Below are 19,190 nucleotides of genomic sequence, written 5' to 3'. Positions count from 1 at the left end.
TATCTGATTTTATTTTTGAGGGGAGTGAAGGAGCTCACCCACAAATTCTATAGAGAATGCCTAAAGTTAGGTGCCTACATTGGCATGCCTAGCCAATGTAAACGCCTGGTTTAATTGATTAATAGGCTAAATTGGTGTCAATAATTGACACTTAATACCTCATAAGTTACATTCATTGAAGTTACTTGAATGTTATGGACAAAACTTGGTTAAGCTCAATTCTATAAAATCTAGGTGTCTTGTCCAAAGCGCCTATCTAAAAGTGGGTGTGGTTAGGGGGGCACAACATGGGCCTTTTTATTTTTTTTTAAGTTATGCGCACAATTATCTAGTTAAGATCTGCTGAATATCAACTTGGGAGACAGCCACCAGGATTTAACAAAGTTTTCCTACCCATTTAAATTCCTTTTAAATATTGATCTCCCCCCCCTCCCCCCAATTGCTATTTGGCTATTTTTCAGTCATGTGTATGGGGAGTGTAATAGCTAAAGAGATAAAAATCTGAACCATAAGGGTGTGTGAGGGAGTGAGGTGTACTTTCTCACTGATATTGCAATTACACCACTATACAGCAGGGGTGCTAGCTCATAGAGAGAAAGAGTAAGCTATCTTAGGGCTCCTTTCACGAAGGTGCGTTAGGGCCTTAATGCATGGAATGGCACGCGCTAAATTGCCACTCGCGCCAGCTGCTACCGCCTCCTTTTAAGCAGGCGGTAGATTTTCAGCTAGTGCGCGCTAATCTTCTGCGTGCGCTAAAACCGGTAGTGCACCTTCGTAAAAGGAGCCCTTTGTGTAGGTGGGGCAATCCTGTTGAGTCATGGGGCTGGACTCGGGCAAAGAGGAGTTCATATGCTCTAGAGTGGAGTCAGTCAGGGAGGTCCCACAGCAAGAGACTTCCCTGAGAGAGGCCACAAGATGAGAGTTTGCCAGAGGGAGATACCTTCCCTAGATATGGGATAAGGAGAAGCTCTAGGAAGGAGTAGTGTTGGGAGGAAAACTGTCAAAGTAAGACAGTTGTTATTTGCTTGGCTAAGGTAAGCTAACCTTTCATACAATAAATACACTGTTGTAGCCAGTGTTTGTAGAATGGCAATCATTAACCATAAAGAGTGTATTGGGATCTGTAATCCACATTATATTTAAAGACTTATGAAGTAGATCTATACTGATAATCTGAAATAATAGACTATTTTTGCCTTCCCTGAGCCTGTGAAATAACATGCTAAAGTTTGTGAATCAATACAAAGTTGTACATTTAAAGTGTGTCTGACTGGTAGTGCACAGGCTTAACCCTCAAAAGTCACTTAGGCTCTTACATATTTGGCAGTGGTGGAACATAAGCTTCTACTGCAAAGAAGCTTATTCAGGTACCTCCAGGGCTGGGGACCTCAATAGAATAAAGTAGTAGTTGTTGTTTTTTTCCAAAAGGGAATAAAGAAACTAGCTTTGCCCCAAGACAGAGATCTGAAGAAGTTTAGTTAGAGCTTGACAAGCAGGAGGGTTTTTTTTTTTTCTTGTTTCACCTTCATTGTTAAGTTATGGTAGTACTTCTAGGGCAGTAGGTAATATCTGGCCTGGAAGGAGGGAGAAAAAAGAAGTACATGGCTGGGGTTCAGAGTAAGCTATAGAAAGTATCATCTTTGACAAGCTGGAAGACTTCCTTAATTAAGCAGTAGGTATACCTGTATCTGGCTTTCAGAGAAGGCATTCTGAAACATAGATTGCTTCTGTGGAAGTCAACCCTGGGAACTGCTCCTGATAAGAAGAGCAGGGAGAGAGTATTGTGGCTGCAAAGAGAAAAGATACAAAGAGGGTTCTGACAAACTTGAGGATTGATCAAGGCCAATTCATGAATGCACAACAAACATGAAGGAGTAAGAGACAAAGAAGCTGCAAGACAAAGAAGCTACAACTTGAGTAGCTGGAAATCTAGGAGTGGAATTGCTTGTTAAAAGTCAATACCACAGGAAGCCAAGAGTTAAGAACTGTCTGAAGCAGAAGGTGGAGTAACTTACCCAACTGCAGGGGCAGGTAACCTGTATGAAATCCTCCACTGCAATACTACAGAAGATGGCAAGAGAACTAATTAAGAAAGCGGAGAAGGCAAGGGAACTCACCTGGGATGCAGAAGAGCAACAGAAGAAGGCCTTGATTGAAGCTAGCCAGTCAAGTGAGCAGTGCAGGCAGCTAGAACTGCTGGTGGAAAAACTGTACTGTAAGGAAGCCAAGTTTAAAGAAGAACATCACATACTGATAGAGGAGAAAGTCAACTGGAAGAGAGAAAAGGAAGAAGTAACCTGCAGGGTGCAGGAATTATGAAGACAGTTGGAAAAGAGTATTCCAACTGACCACTGCAAGAAAATGGAAAAAAGGCTGACTGAGGAGACAGCCAAGAAAGAGAAGCAGTTGTCAATCAGGCAGAAAGAGTTGGCACAGCAGCAACAAGTCCAGGAGTTGAAGGACCAAGTCAGCCTGCTGACGGTTCATTCTGGCTCTGTCCCATTAAATTATTTTTGTTTACATGTTCCACAATTTTACTTTTTTATAATTGTTTCCACTATTTTGCCCGTCACTGAATTCAAGCTTACTGGTCTGTAATTTCCTGGATCTCTCCTGGAACCCTTTTAAAAAACTGTCATAGGAAATTAGAAAGCCATGGGATTGAGAACTGGTTTAAAGATATAAAACATTGAGTAGAGTTAAATGGTCAATATTCTCAATAGAGACAGGTAAATAGTGGTTTATGCTTAGACCTCTGCTTTTTAACATATTTATCAATGATTTAGAGATGGGAATACCTAGTGAGATAATTAAATTTGTTGATGACACAAAGTTGTCTAAAGTTTTTAAATCACAAGAGGATTGTGAAAAATTACAAGAGGATCTTGAGAGAATGGGATACTGAGCCTCAAAATGACAGGTCATTGGTGAGGCCCCATTTGGAGTATTGTGTTCAGTTTTGGAGACCGTATCTGGAGGAGGACACAAAAAGGCTTGAAGCGGTCCAGAGGAGGGTGACAAAAATGATAGGAGGTTTGCACCAAAAGATTTATGAGGAGAGACTAGAAGCCCTGATTATGTATACCTTAGAGGAAAGGAAGGTCAGGGGAGATATGATTCAGACGTTCAAATACTTGAAAGATATTAACATAGAATAAAATATTTTCCAGAGAAAGGAAAATGGTAAAACCAAGGACATAATTTGAGGTTGAAGGGTGGTAGACTCAAGAGCAATGTAAGGAAATTCTTCTTTACGGAGAGGGTGGTGGATGCTTGGAATGCATTCCCGATTATAGTGGTGGAGATGAAAACAGTGATGGAGTTCAAAAAAGCATGGGATGAACACAGAGGATCTAGAATCAGGAAATACTAGTAAATATTTAAGAACTAGGACCAGTACTGGGCAGACTTGCACGGTCTGCGTCTGTATATGGCCATTTGGTGGAGAATGGACTGGAGTGAGGTTTGATGGAAATTTCAGTAGTTGGAACCTAAGAACAGTACCGAGCATAGCTTTGGATTCTTGCCCAGAAATAGCTAAGAATAAGAAGGAAAAAAACCCAACAAATTTTTAGATTGAATCAGGTTGGGCAGACTAGTTGGACTATTTGGGACTTTATCTGCCGTCATCTACTATGTTACTATGTAATCTGAGCAAGTGCATAGTGACACATGGGGGAAAGAGGAACCTGAACTATAGCTGCATGATGCAGGGTTCCACATTAGGAGTCACCAACTAGGAAAAGGACCTAGGTGTCATCGTTGAGGATACATTGAAACCATCAGCTCAGTCTGTAAGGCAGATAAGAAAGCAAATAGAATGTTAGGAATTATTAAGAAAGGGATGGAAAACAAAGACGAAAATGTTATAATACCTTTGTATTGCTCCATGGTGCAGCCACACCTCAAATACTATGTGCAATTCTGGTCGCTGTATCTCAAAAAAGATATAGCAGAATTAGAAGGACAGCGAGAATGATAAAAGAGATTGCACAACTTCCCTATGAGGGAAGGCTAAAGTGGCTAGGACTCTTCTGCCTAGAGAAGAGATGGTGCAGGGGAGATTTGATAGAGGTCTATAAAATACTAAGTGGAATGGAATGAGTAGGTGTGAATTTCTTGTTTATACTTTCCAAAAATACTAGGACTAGGGGGCCTGTGATGATTCTTCTAAGTAGTAAATTTAAAACAAATCAGAGAAAATATTTATTCACTCAACATATAATTAAACTCTGAAATTTGTTACCAGTGAATGTAATGAAAGCAGTTAGCTTACCAAAGTTTAACAAAGTTTGGATAATTTTCTAAAAGAGAAATCAATAAACCATTATTCAGATGGACTTTGGGAAATCCACTACTTATTCCTAGAATAAGCAGCATAAAATCTGTTTTATTTCTTGGGATCTTGCCAGGTATTTGTGACCTGGGCTGGCCACTGTTGGAAACAAGATACTGGGTTTGATGGACCTTTGGCAGTATAGCAACTTTTATGTTCTTATCTACCAAAAGACTTTTTATTCTTATGCCATTACTCTGTTCTGATGTGGGGCATCACAGATGTACCCAAGTATACGTGGACCCAAAATGACTTTAATAAACATCAGACACTGAGATCTTCTTATAATGAAACATCATAAATGAGATGAGGATCCCGAATACGTTGTACTCTTCTGGTATTTATTTCTCTGGCTTTCAAGTTCTTCCTTGATGCTTTATTCAGATCATGTATCAAATTGGATTTGGCAATTACACTTTGGTTAACTGCACTGAAAGAGTGAATGACCTGAACTATATGGAACATTTTTGGTTGCTTTAGCTGCTTACTGAATTATCCAACTAAAATGAAAGAAAAAATCATTTTTCCTTTAATATTTTATTTTCACTTTGATTTTCCTCTTAATTCCATCATGTTCATATAACATCAATATAATGCTCTCTGTCATTATACGCTGACAAGACTACTCCACTGTATTTATGTATAATGCTCTATGTTACCAATTGGCCCAGAAAAGAATAAAATCATTATAAAGGCAACATCCTCAGGGTGTCATTCACTTCATTATTGTTTACCTTGCCAGCTATTAGTATTCCTTGATCACACATACCATACATTGTATTATTTCAGACTTGATAACAGAAATGACTTTCCTGCTGACATTGACTGCTAAATTGGTTCAGAATGAGGAATTTCCTAGCTGTGGGTTGTAAACATGCCAATATTCTGTAAATTCAAAGACTATGAAAAATTACTTTGGCCTACACAGTACCTCAGCATAAGCCCTTTATTTGCTTCAATTATATTTGTGTTTTGCAATAGAACATTGACTGTATTTTAGTACAGCAAAGTGTCGTTCTACATAAAACAACATTGTATAAACATAGATGATATTACCAATAAAATATACTGGGTTGTTTTGAAAAGCTTAGGTGAAATCTATGTACATAAAGAGGATAAGCTTGGTCCCTTTTTAAGGACACAGTCACCGAGGCGCAAAATCTATATATACCGCGTATCAACAAAGGATCCAAGAGGAAAAATAACAAAAAAACGTTGTGGCTCACTGTAGAGGTGAAGGAAGCGATCAGAGACAATAAATCTTTGTTTAAGGAATGGAAAATGTCAAAAACGGAAGAAAACTGGAGCAAGCACAAACAACATCAACGCAGGTGTCATAGGGCAGTAAAAGGGGCCAAAAGAGACTTCGAGGAAAAAATAGCCAAGGAGGCGAAAACTTCAAGCCATTCTTTCAATATATCAAGGGGAAACGACCTGCGAAGGAAGCAGTGGGACCGATGGATGACCATGGAATAAAGGGAGCACTAAAGGAGGACAAAGCAATTGCCTACAAACTGAACACATTTTTTGCGTCTGTATTTACCGAAGAAGATTTACACAGCATACCGGAACCCATCAGGCTATATGCTGGAAACGAAGACAGAAAGCTGATAGGATTGACGGTCAGTCTAGAGGAGGTGTGTAGGCAGATTGATAGGCTTAAGAGCGATAAATCCCCAGGACCTGATGGCATCCATTCAAGGGTCATCAAGCAACTGAAAGGGTCCATAGCTGAACTGCTTCAACTAATAGCCAATCTGTCGATCAAATCGGGAAAGATTCTGGAAGACTGGAAGGTGGCGAATGTTACGCCAATCTTCAAGAAAGGTTTGACGGGAGAAACTACAGACCGGTGAGTTTGACCTCGGTACCAGGAAAGATGGTAGAGGCGCTGATAAAGGACTGCATCATTGACTACCTTGACGGACATTGGCTGATGAGAACCAGTCAGCATGGTTTTAGCAAGGGCAGATCATGTTTGACGAACTTGCTGCACTTCTTTGAGGGAGTAAACAGGCAGATAGACAAGGGCGACTCGGTCAACATTGTATATCTGGATTTTCAGAAGGCGTTTGACAAGCTTCCACATGAACGACTACTTCAGAAAATTGTGAGCCATGGAATTGAGGGTGAAATACTCATGTGGATTAAATACTGGCTGGAGCATAGGAAACAGAGAGTGGGGGTAAATGGACAATACTCGGACTGGAGGAACATCACCAGTGGGGTGCCACAAGGCTCGGTGCTTGCACCCGTGCTCTTCAACATCTTTATAAATGATCTGGACATTGGTACAACGAGTGAGGTGATTGAATTTGTGGACGATACGAAGTTATTCAGAGTAGTGAAGAATCAGGGGGATTGCGATGATTTGCAACGTGACATAATCAGGCTCAAGGAATGGGCATCAACATGGCAGATGAGGTTCAACGTGGATAAATGTAAAGTGATGCATGTAGGTAGCAAAATCTTATACTCGAATACAGGATGTCCGGGGCGGTACTTGGAGAGACCTCCCAGGAAAGAGACTAGGGAGTTATGATCGACAAGTCGATGAACCCGTCTACGCAATGTGCGGCGGCGGCAAAAAGGGTGAGCCGAATGCTAGGAATGATAAAGAAGGGGATCATGAACAGATTGGAGAAGGTTATCATGCCACTGTACTGGTCTATGGTGCACCCTCACCTGGAGTACTGTGTCCAGCACTGGTCGCCGTACATGAAGAAGGACATGGTACTACTCGAAAGGGTTCAGAGAAGAACGACTAAGATGGTTAAAGGGCTGGAGGAGTTGCCGTAAAGCAAAAGATTAGAGAAACTGGGCCTCTTCTCCCTTGAACAGAGGATATTGAGAGGGGACATGATCAAAACATTCAAGGTACTGAAGGGAATAGACTTGGTAGATAAGGACAGGTTGTACACCCTCTCCAAGGTAGGCAGAATGAGAGGGCACTCTCTTGAGTTGAAAGGGAATAGATTCCATACGAATATAAGGAAGTTCTTCTTCACCCAGAGAGTGATAGAAAACTGGAACGCTCTTCCGGAGTTTGTTGTAGGGGAAACACCCTCCAGGGATTCAAGACAAAGTTAGACAAAGTTCCTGCTGAACCGGAACGTACGCAGGTAGGGCTAGTCTCTGACCAGAGGGCTGCCGCATAAATGGACTGCAGGGCACAATAGACCACTGGTCTGACCCAGCAGTGGCAATTCTTATGTTCTTATAAGGTGATATTAGTCGTCATGGAGTCCTTTTACTAAGGTGTGCGTGATCTAATAATTGAGTGTGTGTTAAGTGTCATATAGCCCATAAGGATACAATGGACTGCATTTCATTTAGTGTGCGCTACTCATTAGTGTGCACTAAATCCTTTAGTGCAGTGTTTCTCAACTCAGCCCTGGAGTACTCCCTTGCCAGTCAGGTTTTCAGGATATCCACAATGAATATGCAGAGACTCAATTTGCACATACTGCCTCCATTATATGCAAATTTCTTTCATGCATATTCATTGTGGATATCCTGAAAACCTGACTGGCAGGGGGGTACTGCAGGACTGAATTGAGAAACAATGCTTTAGTGCACCTTAGTAAAAGGACCCTTAAGTTTGGAAAATGGGCATTCAAGAGCCCTTTTTCTAAGCTGTGCTAAATGGTGGCCTTCAGTAGCTACAGCTTGAGGTTTCCTGCATGTTGAGGCTACTTTTAGTGTGGCCTTATAATGGCCCCATTTTCCATTTTGTCTATTGATGGCCACACAGTAATTTTCTCATTAGTGTATGAGCCCTAGGTGGTGAGGGCTCCCACGCTAACCAAGCACTAATCAGTTGGAGTGCGGTGATGTATCTGACCTAACCAATTAGCCCTGGGCATGCCTACTCTCCATCCCTAGACCCATCTCCAGAGAAAAACAATATTTTCTATTTTTTACAAGTGAGTAGTATGTGCCAAATAAAAACTACTGTGGGATGCCTGAGCACACTCCACGGTAGTGCCTTCTACCTTGGGGTATGCAAACATTAGTGTTTGCTGTGGCTTAATTAAAGGACCCCTTAGATCTATGCACTTGGACCCTTTTATAAAATACGCATAGCACTGCCAAAGAAACACGTATTTTGGGTGCTTATAAATATCAGGATAAGCCATTTTATAAAACAATACATTAAGAATAAAATAAATCAAGATCAATAGGATGTCTAAAGATGTGGTTTTTGAACTTATGCATAAAAGTACTGTCCCATCTGTTAATGGTGGATTTGATAAATCAGCATTTCAGTAGGGAAATAATAGAGGAGGTGGCCTGGCGGTTTGAGCTGCCTAAGGTTGTGAGTTCAATCCCAGCTTGTTCCTCGTGATGCTGGGCAAGGATTACAAAGAAATGTATATTGGTCCTAGATCCTCGGTATGTGTTGCATTAGGATATAAACTTGTATTGATAAATCTTCCACTATAACTATGGCAAATTGAAACCCCTTCTGAGCTCTTTGGGGACAACGGGATAGAAAATCACTAATAATAAAACCCTAATCCTGCATGCGCACTCCTACCTGCGTGATCCATGATCTGTAGCCGGCAGAATGTTAAAGAGGGTGGCATGTGTGCATGGGTGAGTGATGCGTGCGCACGTGATAACATAGAGGAAGGTCAAGAATTCCTCGAAGCTAAAGATTGGGGGCAGCTGCTCACGTCACACTTGCATCCCACGTCTGGGAGGAGGCAGCTAGGCGCTCACCACAGGCTAAGGGGGAGGCATCATTCTGGCTGCGAGCGAATGGCTGGAGGGGCAGAGGATGACAGTTTGAGGTAGGCAGGACGGATGAAATGGGGTAAGGAGTGGGCGGGGCTTAGGTACTGTATCTTAGTTGATGTTCTTGGTTTCCAGACAGATCATTTGATCCTAAGGATGTAGGTAAATTGTAATGGCATAAGTTCTAATACTGGACCCCGCCCCTCCGCCCCAAGTAACTAATATATAACTTACTATTTAGTCCACCATTGTTGGAATCAAGAAAATAAATTAAATTTCAGTAAATTAACACAATAAAGAGACAGAAAGACGCATAGACAGCGGCCAAGGAGAGAGAGAGAGAGACAGAAAGACAGACACACACAGAGAGCGAGAGAGGGAGACAGACAGACACAGAGACAGCGGCTAAGGAGAGAGAGAGAGAAAGAGACAGAAAGACAGACACACAGACAGCAGCCAAGGAGAGAGAGAGACAGAAACACAGACACACACAGAGAGCGACAGAGGGAGACAGGAAGATAGACAGACAACGGCCAAGGAGAGAGAGACAGAAAGAAAGACAGACAGCGTCCCAAGGAGAGAGAGAGACAGAAATAAAGACAGACAGACATCTATTGTAGCACCCGTTAATGTAACGGGCTTAAAGATTAGTAAATCAATAAAATCCTCCATTGCCCCAGGTACCACAGTTAGATTGTGAGCCTGTCAGGAAAGATAAGGAAAATATGTAAGAATACCTGATTACTAGTCAATGAATTGTAAACCACTTTAGGAGAACCTCTTCATGAAAAGGTGGCTAATAAATATAAAATAATAAATGCAGTATGCACAGGGAGATTATTTAGACCGTAAGAGAGATTAGCACAAGTCCCATCTCAAACTCTATTCCAACGTACTTAAGAGAGGAAGAAAATTTAGCGCGTTTTCAAAAATAACTTGAAAAGCTTTTTTTATTTAAAGATACCTACAGCCTATAATTCCTTTTAAACAGATATCTCTGCACTTTTTTTTTTTTTTCATTTTTCCCACTGCTTTCCTTATCGTGCTTTCCATATGTTACCTCTTTTTCCTCTAAAAGTAGATTGTAGTTCTACCCCCTCTACCTTTTTGTACCAGTTAGTTTGTGTGTTTGTATTGTTCGTCTCATATATTGTAATTTGTATGTTTTATGCTTTTTTTTTTTTAAATTGCATTTCACTTAGTAAAACAAGATAAGCGATCAAATCATATTTTAATAAAAACTTGAAACTTGATTATGTGTGATTTGGAGCAGATATAAATTCCAGTGGTGAAGTTTTTTATGGGATGTTTATACTGCTGGTTCTAAAAATATGGAAATATGCATGTTCTTTGAAGACTGGTGTGAACTGTTTTTCGAACTTGTCAATCTATGAAGCTCAAATACTAAATGATAAACAATATACAAAAGAAACCAAAAAGAACAAGACAAAGATGTGCAGGAAAATAGTTATTTAAAACTTTAGGGCTCCTTTTACGAAGCCGCATTAGCGGTTTAATGCGCGTAATAGCGTGTGTTAATTTGCCCGCCGCAATAGCCGCTATTGCCTCCTCTTGAGCAGGTGGTAGTTTTTCGGCTAGTGTGGGGTTTAGCGTGCTAAAAATGTGCGTGCCATAAAGCCGCTAACGTGGCTTTGTAAAAGGAGCCCTTAGTTATGCCAGGTTAATAATGCAATTCCCTTCTCTTCCAGGAAGTCACCCAGTCCCTTTTTGAACCCTAGTATTGTACTCTGTCCTATCACCTCTCCTGGAAGCGTGTTCCAGGTGTCCACCACCCTCTGAGTGAAGAAGAACTTCCTTGCATTCGTTTTGAATCTATCTCCTCTCAGTTTTTTCTGAATGACCTCTTGTTTTTGTTTTCCCCGCTAGTCTGAAGAATCTGTCCCTCTCCAACTTCTCTATGCCTTTCATGATTTTATAAGTCTCTATCATGTCCCCTCTAAGTCTCCGCTTTTCCAGGGTAAAGAACCCCAGCTTGTCCAACCTTTCAGCATATGAAAGGTTCTCCATGACCTTTATCATCCTTGTTGCTCTCCTCTGGACCCTCTCGAGTATCGCCATATCCTTCTTAAAGTACGGCGACCAGGTTTGTGAGGAGAATTGGCGGGCAGTGGAGCATTAGGGGTCTGGAGGGAGTGTGGGAAGGTTAGGGTTGGTGGGGAAAATTTTCCCGCCCTTCCCTTCCCTATTTTGGGAGTCATCTCCTTGGAGGGTGTTGTTTTGGGGGAATGGGGGTGGGGGGTAGGGTTGGTCTCAGTTTTGTTAGCAAAAAAAATTATATGTTGGGGAAACCATTTTGGATCAGTGTGGCTATGCAACAGATTTGGCAACTAAATTTTGTTAACTGCTCATGTGCGATACCGCCATGGGTGGTGGCTGGACTCTGCAGCACTGTAAGTCTTGCCGAAAGGGAATTGGGGAATGGGGGAGAATTTTGGAAGAGGAGCTATTTTGACACCGAGTAGCTCCAGAATTTTGAGAATAAGCTACACTGTATTGGAAAATGTTGATGAGTTGATTTTATTAAGATTTGTTCTTAATGACAATAAATCTGCAGCCCATTTTTGCCACTATTTGTGAGTTGGTGTCTTTTATGTGAACAGTCTGAGCGAGGTGTGAATTCCAGTGTTATGAGGGCACTCTATTTTAGGATATTTTTTTTGCTTGTTTCAATCTTTTTAACATAAAAAATATATAATTCTCATTAGAACTTTTAACATACAAAACATACGCATGTTCATGTGCAGTTTAATATGGGTTAATTGTTTTTGCATGTGTTAAATCTTTTTAAGGCATACTAACTGAATGGCCGCAAATGAATGCATATCCCTTATTGATGGGGACTAGGTAATGAGGGCTTTATTTTGAGAAATAAGTGTTAGAAAAAGAACTGACTTTCAATGATGGAAAAGTGTAACATTTTTGTAATCAGCATTTAGATGTAGAGCTTCTCTGTAAGGCAAGATAAGTGGATTGATATTTTTTTTTCTTTGTGATTGGTCAGTATGAGGACCTGTTGGCTTCCTATATTTTACATTAGGTTTTTGACCCAATTGTTTTATTTTATTGCTGTATGGAATGTAAAGATTGTTTTTTTAAATCTGTACTTTTGAATGCTATTATTGATTTTCCCTGTTTTGAGACCTATTGCAGAAAGGCAAGTAATCAAATGAAATAAAATAACTAAAGGGAAAATGTAAACAATGAGGGATGAATATATAATGGTAAGAAAGAAAAGTGAAAATAAACAATGAAAGGGCACAGAAAGTAGAAACTAAAACAAAAAGAGTAGAAAGAGCAAATACCATGAAAAAACAAGCACAGTACAGAGAAGTAAAATACAAGCAGAGAGGCCCGGATTCTGTATAGGACGGCCCAGGAGGAGCGTCCTATACAGAATCGGGCCTACACTAATCCCGATTCTGTAACTGGCGTCCATGTTACAGACGCCAGTTACAGAATCGGGTTAGAGTAGACGCAGCTGCTACACTTATCGCGGCAAGGGATCTCCCTACTGCGATAAATATAGTGGCTGCGTGTCCGATTGCCGGCAAGAGGGTGCCTAACCCCTCCTGCCGAAAGATGCCCCCCCCACACTACTGATCACCAGCAGGAGGGTGCCCAACCCCTCCTGCCGGAAGATGCCCCCGACATTACCTATCACCGGCAGGAGGGTGCCCAATCCCTCCTGCCGGAAGATGCCCCCCCCCACGCTAACAGCCCTCCCCCCGTGCTAATACCCACCAATGACCACCCCTAACATCCCCCTCAACTAACCTCCCCCCCAAACTAACCTTTAATTGTTGACCGGACGGACGAGTCTTGCTACCATCCAGCTAGCAGGCCTGCCTTGTCGAAATGAGGAGGGCCCGGCCCATCCCACAAAGCCTAAGGCCTGATTGGTCCTGGGAGGGTGTTGAAGACGGGGAAGAGAGGAGCTGTAAAGGGGGGGGGGTGAGAGCAGGGAGATGCGTAGGGACGTCTAGGTTTGCCTAAGGCCTTAGGCGTCTTGCGGGCCTCCCTAGGCTCCTGGAGGCGCCTTCAATATAGGCGGCCTGCCTGGGGAGCATTTTATTAAAAAACGTGCATCCCGATTGGCTGATTAGACATCTGTAGAATGCCTATAGCTGCCTAAAATTGGGACACACTTTGCAGAATCATGGTCAGAATGTTTCCTCTTGCACATAACCCTCCCCTCCCCGTACCTTTTACAGAGCTGTGCTAGTGGCTACAACACGGCAAATGTTCTGACGCCCAATAAATTTCTATGGGCGATGGAGCGATTACCGCACCTTTGTAAAAGGACCCATAGTTGTTTTCATTGATGATAAACTTGGATTATTTAAGAATCAATGGCCTTCTTTTACAAAGCTGTGGTTGAGGCTTCTACTGCAGGCCAATCAGGTAAGTGCTCTGATGCCAGCCGTGGTGGTACCAGCTCTGATGCTCAGAATTCTATGAGTGTCAGAGCTGTTACCACAATGGCTAAAATTCATACTACAGTTTGTAAAAGGGGGAGGGGTTAGTATGTGATGACATATTCCATACTAGGCGAAGGTGTTTTCTGTGTTCTGTGTGTTTGAAAGACATGTTTTTTTGTTAGGATTGACTGCATGATTGATCTGTACTAATCTGGCTTGTTTAGTTTTACAATGAGTGTATTGATGTTGTACTGTTCACTGCAGTATGTAAGATGCTGCCTTTTCCTAGGTACTCATGTGTGACATGTGGCTTGTTACTAAAAATCATATTTTCGTACAGATGGGGGTGTGTGTGTCAAAAAATGATGGGCCCTGGGTGTCACATATGCTAGGTACGCCACTGTAGATTGGTAAGGCAAGATTTACCTTGACTAAATACATGCTATGAATTTATCTTGTTGCACATACAGGTCTTTATCTTCCATCATCTACTATATTATTATGTAATTGACTTATGAAGTATGAAAGAAGGAAGAAATTTGTAACAAATGGGATATCTCCTTATGGAGTGTTCCATGAGTAAGGAAATTCCAAGAGTATTCATTCACTCCTCGGAATAATTTCCGAGGAAAAGTTTGGTGAATGCCAAAAGGTACTATCCTCAAAATTCTGTATTTTTATTTAAGAAAAGGGCAGAAGAAGAATCCCTCTCATTTGTGTCCTGTGTCCCCATAGGAGATGGCACGCATTGGTAGGGCTGACAACCTGGTATAGGTTTTTGAAGCAGCCTAGAATACTGCAAATCACAATTGTTTAGTACATTTGGAAGTAGGTATGTGATTTAAAATGTTTGTGAGTTGTTGTACAGAAGAATATTGTTCTTGAGTTCTTTATAATACCTGAAGCTTGTGAATCTTAATAGCAACCCTGGGGAGATGGTTTTGTTCTTTTTGCTTTGTAACAGCATTCTGGAAGGAGGCAAAGAAGCTGTGAGAACTGAACCTAATAAATGACAAATAGATTCAGTGAAATCTTGCGAATTATGTTTATATGCTGGTAAATTCATTTGGAGGCAGATAATGAACTGAACATGAGAGAAGTAGGGCTGATAGGGAGAATAGCTAAGTATAGGCAGAATTCCTTCTACTCACCCCAGGACCATGTACATCAAAGCCATTTCCAGGCCTGGGTAAAAGCATGAGCATCCTTGTAAGTGACATGGTTATCAAGAAAGTAGCCTTTGCCGAAAGAACACACTTTATTGAGAAATAGTATGCACTATTCACAGAGGACCAGATTCTAATAAAGGCGCCATAAGTTAGGCAATATTAGGTGCCCTAACGCCACCTAACTTAATTGGTTCAATTGGCGCAGTAATCACCTATTTTACTAAACCATGATAGCAGTTATTAGTGTAGGGAGCTGTGCTGAATGCTCTGCGCTGCTCCCAATGCTCATAGAAACTCTATGAGCGTTGGGAGCAGTGTGGAGCATTCAGTGCATCTCCTCGCGCTAATAACCGCTATTGTAGTTTAGTTAAAATGTGTCTGGGGGGGGAGGGCAATCGAGCAGATAAAAAATCTATTAAAATAGCATTAAAAAATTGAGGCGCCTAAGGGTGCCTTCAAACCCAGTGCCATTCAACCATTTATGCGCCTCGAGGTGCCTAAGGTCACTATGGAATGGATAAGTGCCGCTGTAGATACGATTCTCATGAAGGTAGGTGCTAGAAATGTAGGCCTTTAAAACCCCTGCCTACATTTCCAGCACTTGCCTTTTCAAGTAGCCACAATTCTGCACACAACACGCTAATGGCATCATATTTGGAGGACTACATGATAACGGCACCATTTGCTTAATCCATCCCAGAGTATGCACTCTTGGGGAATGGTGCATGCTTGTTTGGAGACGTTGCACCCTGTTACAAAAAAGTGCAAATGCAAGCAGTGTCTCACTTCTGGTTCACCACACAATTGTTTCCCACGTACTCACCTTTATAGGACCCCCAGGGACCCCTGAAGAAGACTTTTTGTCGAAACGCGGACCGTGTTGGGTCTTTTATCCCTAGTGGACTAGGTACTGGCTCTTATGTGGATGATTTACTTTTATGTGGATGGAATTATTTTATGTGGATGATTTCAGTGTACCTTTGGAACTTTGATACTTTCAAATAAAGTCCATTTGGGAACATCGTCACTCCACAGAGTTTTTTTGGTTTTCTCTGGATTTTCTTCTTTGTGGATATTTTGGGGTCAATTCCTTTTGTTTTTTTACAAAAAAGTGTACACTATAGTATTTCCTTACAGCATGCAAGGTTTGTGAATATGTGCACTAAACTAAAGTAAAACTTAGGACTCCTTTTACTAAGGTGTGCTAGTGTTTTTAGTGCTCGCTACATTGCTGCGTGTGCTAGCCCCGTGCTACGCACCAAAAACTAACGCCAGCTCAATGGAGAAGCCTGACTAACTAGAGCATGGGAGTTGCATACATACAGCATGCTCCCTCTTCCTATATAGGGTACATCAAGTCATTGTACCCGGTGACAGCTATTATGACCAGTCCCGATTCAATCCAACCACAGTTTAGCAGCAAATTCTCATGTGAGAAGAAAGTATGGGCAACCTACTCCCACTCATCCTGATATTTGTGAAGAGAATCCTATGTTTATACTGCAATTGATTCAGATAGAGAAGAAGGATAATGTGTGTGTGTGTGGGGGGGGGTAGTGATAGATACAAGGTCTACTTTTGTAGCTCGATGGGAAACCTTATGGGGAAAAAATAAGTAATGATCTTGAGTCTTGAGGGTGGGCATTCAGGTCGAGTTTTGTTTTTCCCAACAATTTACAGTATTAAGCAGAAGTTTTTTTTTTTTACTTTTTTAAAATAGCAATTGTGAAGTTATTTACAACTAACATTATCTATCTGACAATGATTTATCACATTTGCCCTTACATTTGATATATAATACCAATTACAGGTAAAACAAAATTATCTTGTCAGCAGAATATTAGGCATCTGTGTATGCATTTTCAACAGATTTTTCATTTTTCTTTCTGTGATAAATCTGCTGAAACTCGGTCCCATGCTGAGAAGAAAATGAGGCAGGGGTTTCAGAAAAGTAGAAACTTTTAAAGTTTTTATACAAATCTAAAAAGTTAATGATATTTAATTAGAAAATACTATTAAAACACATAAGAAAACTGAGAGGTACTTCAAATGTAAAACATTTTAGAGAATGGAAACACAATTTAACTGGACAAAAATAGCTCCAGGCCATTTAAATCACATGCTTGGGGCTAACCACTAATTTTCAGCAGCACTTAATTGGTTAATGCTATTGAAAATAACCAATTAGCACCAAACCGAAAACAGGCTATTTGGGGGACGTTTCAGGGACAGTGCTGGCACTTGACTGGTTAAGTGCCGAGAGTCAGTTAACTGCAAAAAATAAGATTGCATTAAAGTCAGTTCTATCTTTATGCTGTAACCCATAACTGGTAAAGTGCTGAATATAGCATTTAATTGGCTATGCATTAGCCAGTTTCACAAACCTGGAAATTAAATGTTAAAACCCAGATATGGCCTGGCATTGAATTTTCAGGTTAAACCCTGGTGACGGTTAACAAAATGCTGATTCACTGTTAGCTGAATATCAGGCCCAAGAAGTTTAAAAAGAAGATTTGAAATAGTCTAATAATAAGATTATACGTAGCTAGATAATACAAACCATGGTAACTGAGGACAAAGAAGCCACTTGTTGTGAAGTCACTGTGGAACTTAATTAGGATCTGGTTTGATGTGCTATAGACTGACTCCAAGGCAGTATTGCCACTAAATTGTCCAATCTGTGGTGAGCTTTGGTCAGGTCCATCCCTAAAAAAAAAGAAAACCAAAATTAATGGGAAAAAATTAATCTTATTGCACATAAAAATTGATTACATAATAAGCATTATCACTGTTACAGAGAATATAATTCTATTTAGACACATCTGTTTAAGTATTTGATATACTGACTTTCACAATCAATCAAAGCGATTTACAATTACTATGAAATTCAACATTATAAAAGAACTAAAAATTAAATAGGACAGAACAGAGAGTAAATAAAGTATGTTTTTACAATGTTGCTCCATTATCGCAGAAAAATGTTCAAACAGTAAAGCCTACCTTAGTCCCACCCAAAATACGCCTTCAACACCCCTACTTGAGATTTAGACAAATTGCATAGAGAAACGTCTTAAAAATTAGGGTTCCTTTTACAAAGGTACGTTAGGGCCTTAACATGCGGAATAGCGCGCGCTAAATTGCCGCGCACGCTACACCTTAACGCCAGCATTGAGCTGGTGTTATTCTAGAAGCGTACTGCGCGGTAATTTCGTGCGTGTGCTGAAAATGCTAGCGCACCTTAGTAAAAGAAGCCCTTAGTTTCAAAAATAGTGATTTGGATGTTTTTGTGGGAAAAAAAAAAAATACATCTCCTGCTTTGTGCCCTTTTTTGGACATTTTTTCTGTTTCAAAAATGAGCCTTATAAATGTACCTGGTCACTCAAACATGTTGTCTATCTATCCACACACACACGTACACTCAATATACAAAAATGAAATATCCGCAAATGCTTGGTGAACCCAATATGCTCAAATCTGGAGAGAGGTGCATGAATTACTTGCATAGAGATGTTCTTTTATGCAAAGTCAGCAAGCAAACCTATAATTACTTATGCTGGCTTGTACTAAACCATGGCAGAGCTTCTTACCATGGGCCGGCAACGTAAGTGCTCCGACCCTCATAGGAATGTTGGAGTATTTACCTCACCGGCCCGTGGTAAGAAGCTCTACCGTGGTTTAGTAAAAGGAACCCATAATCTATTGATATGGGGTGATGTTCCTGCAGCAAAAGAGAATGTGGTAAAACAGAAAGAAAGAAAAGATACTATGCTTCATAAAAAAAAAGAAAGGAAGGAAAAACTATGCTTTCTAGTTTCCAATTAAGGTCTTCATTTATATAGTATCACAGGAATAATTAGGATTTTTTTTTTTTTGCAGATGAATTGTAGGCAACCTTAACAAATATAGCAGTTAATTACGTTAATTACCCCAAAGTGTATTATTTGCAGGCATTGTGTACTGTTAGCACTTGAATGTTCTGACCTAAATTGCTTCTGCTAGTCTAATCCTGGAATTTATATATATCAACCAGACAATTGTGTATATGTGAGTCAAACTGTGTGATAGTTTTGAGCTACAGTCACATTTTTATAGGCCATCAGCCTTATTTTATTTTGAAATGAGGACCAACTACAATTAAAAAAAAAACAAAAAAACTGTGCAATAACCCCAATTATATAATTTACGGTCACTTCTTGAATTTTACAATTTATAGAGAAAGGTTAAGGATTATTTGGAATGTCTTATTAAGAATGCAATAATATTCTAAGCAGTGGCATAAAAGATTTTACTTGTATGTTTTTGACAAAATCTCATTGGCTCCATGATGCATAAAATATCATGCTATTACAGTTCAAACATGGTACAACAGATGTTATGTAAAATTATTTCTTCTTTTAAATAATATATTTTTATAATTCTATTTTGGTTGATAACTTATTGCACAATGAAGATAATGATCATTACAAGTCTGAAAAACAGTTTTCATTTTTCCGTTATTAGATGAAT

At 40.4% G+C, this 19,190-nt stretch overlaps 1 protein-coding gene across 1 annotated transcript in view; it reads right to left on the bottom strand.

The window, feature by feature from the left end:
* Window positions 1-19,190, bottom strand: part of CSMD3 (CUB and Sushi multiple domains 3) — a 1,852,015-nt gene that overhangs the window by 294,147 nt on the left and 1,538,678 nt on the right. Inside the window, exon 45 of the mRNA XM_033933128.1 lies at window positions 17,245-17,390. Within this exon, the coding sequence (XP_033789019.1) occupies window positions 17,245-17,390 (146 nt within the window). The remainder of the gene's footprint in view (window positions 1-17,244; window positions 17,391-19,190) is intronic.

This window comes from Geotrypetes seraphini, chromosome 2 (genome assembly GCF_902459505.1).
Source record: "Geotrypetes seraphini chromosome 2, aGeoSer1.1, whole genome shotgun sequence".
Lineage (NCBI taxonomy): Eukaryota > Metazoa > Chordata > Amphibia > Gymnophiona > Dermophiidae > Geotrypetes > Geotrypetes seraphini.
The sequence above is the reverse complement of the archived record's forward strand: the minus strand, read 5'-3'. Positions and strand labels throughout refer to the sequence as shown.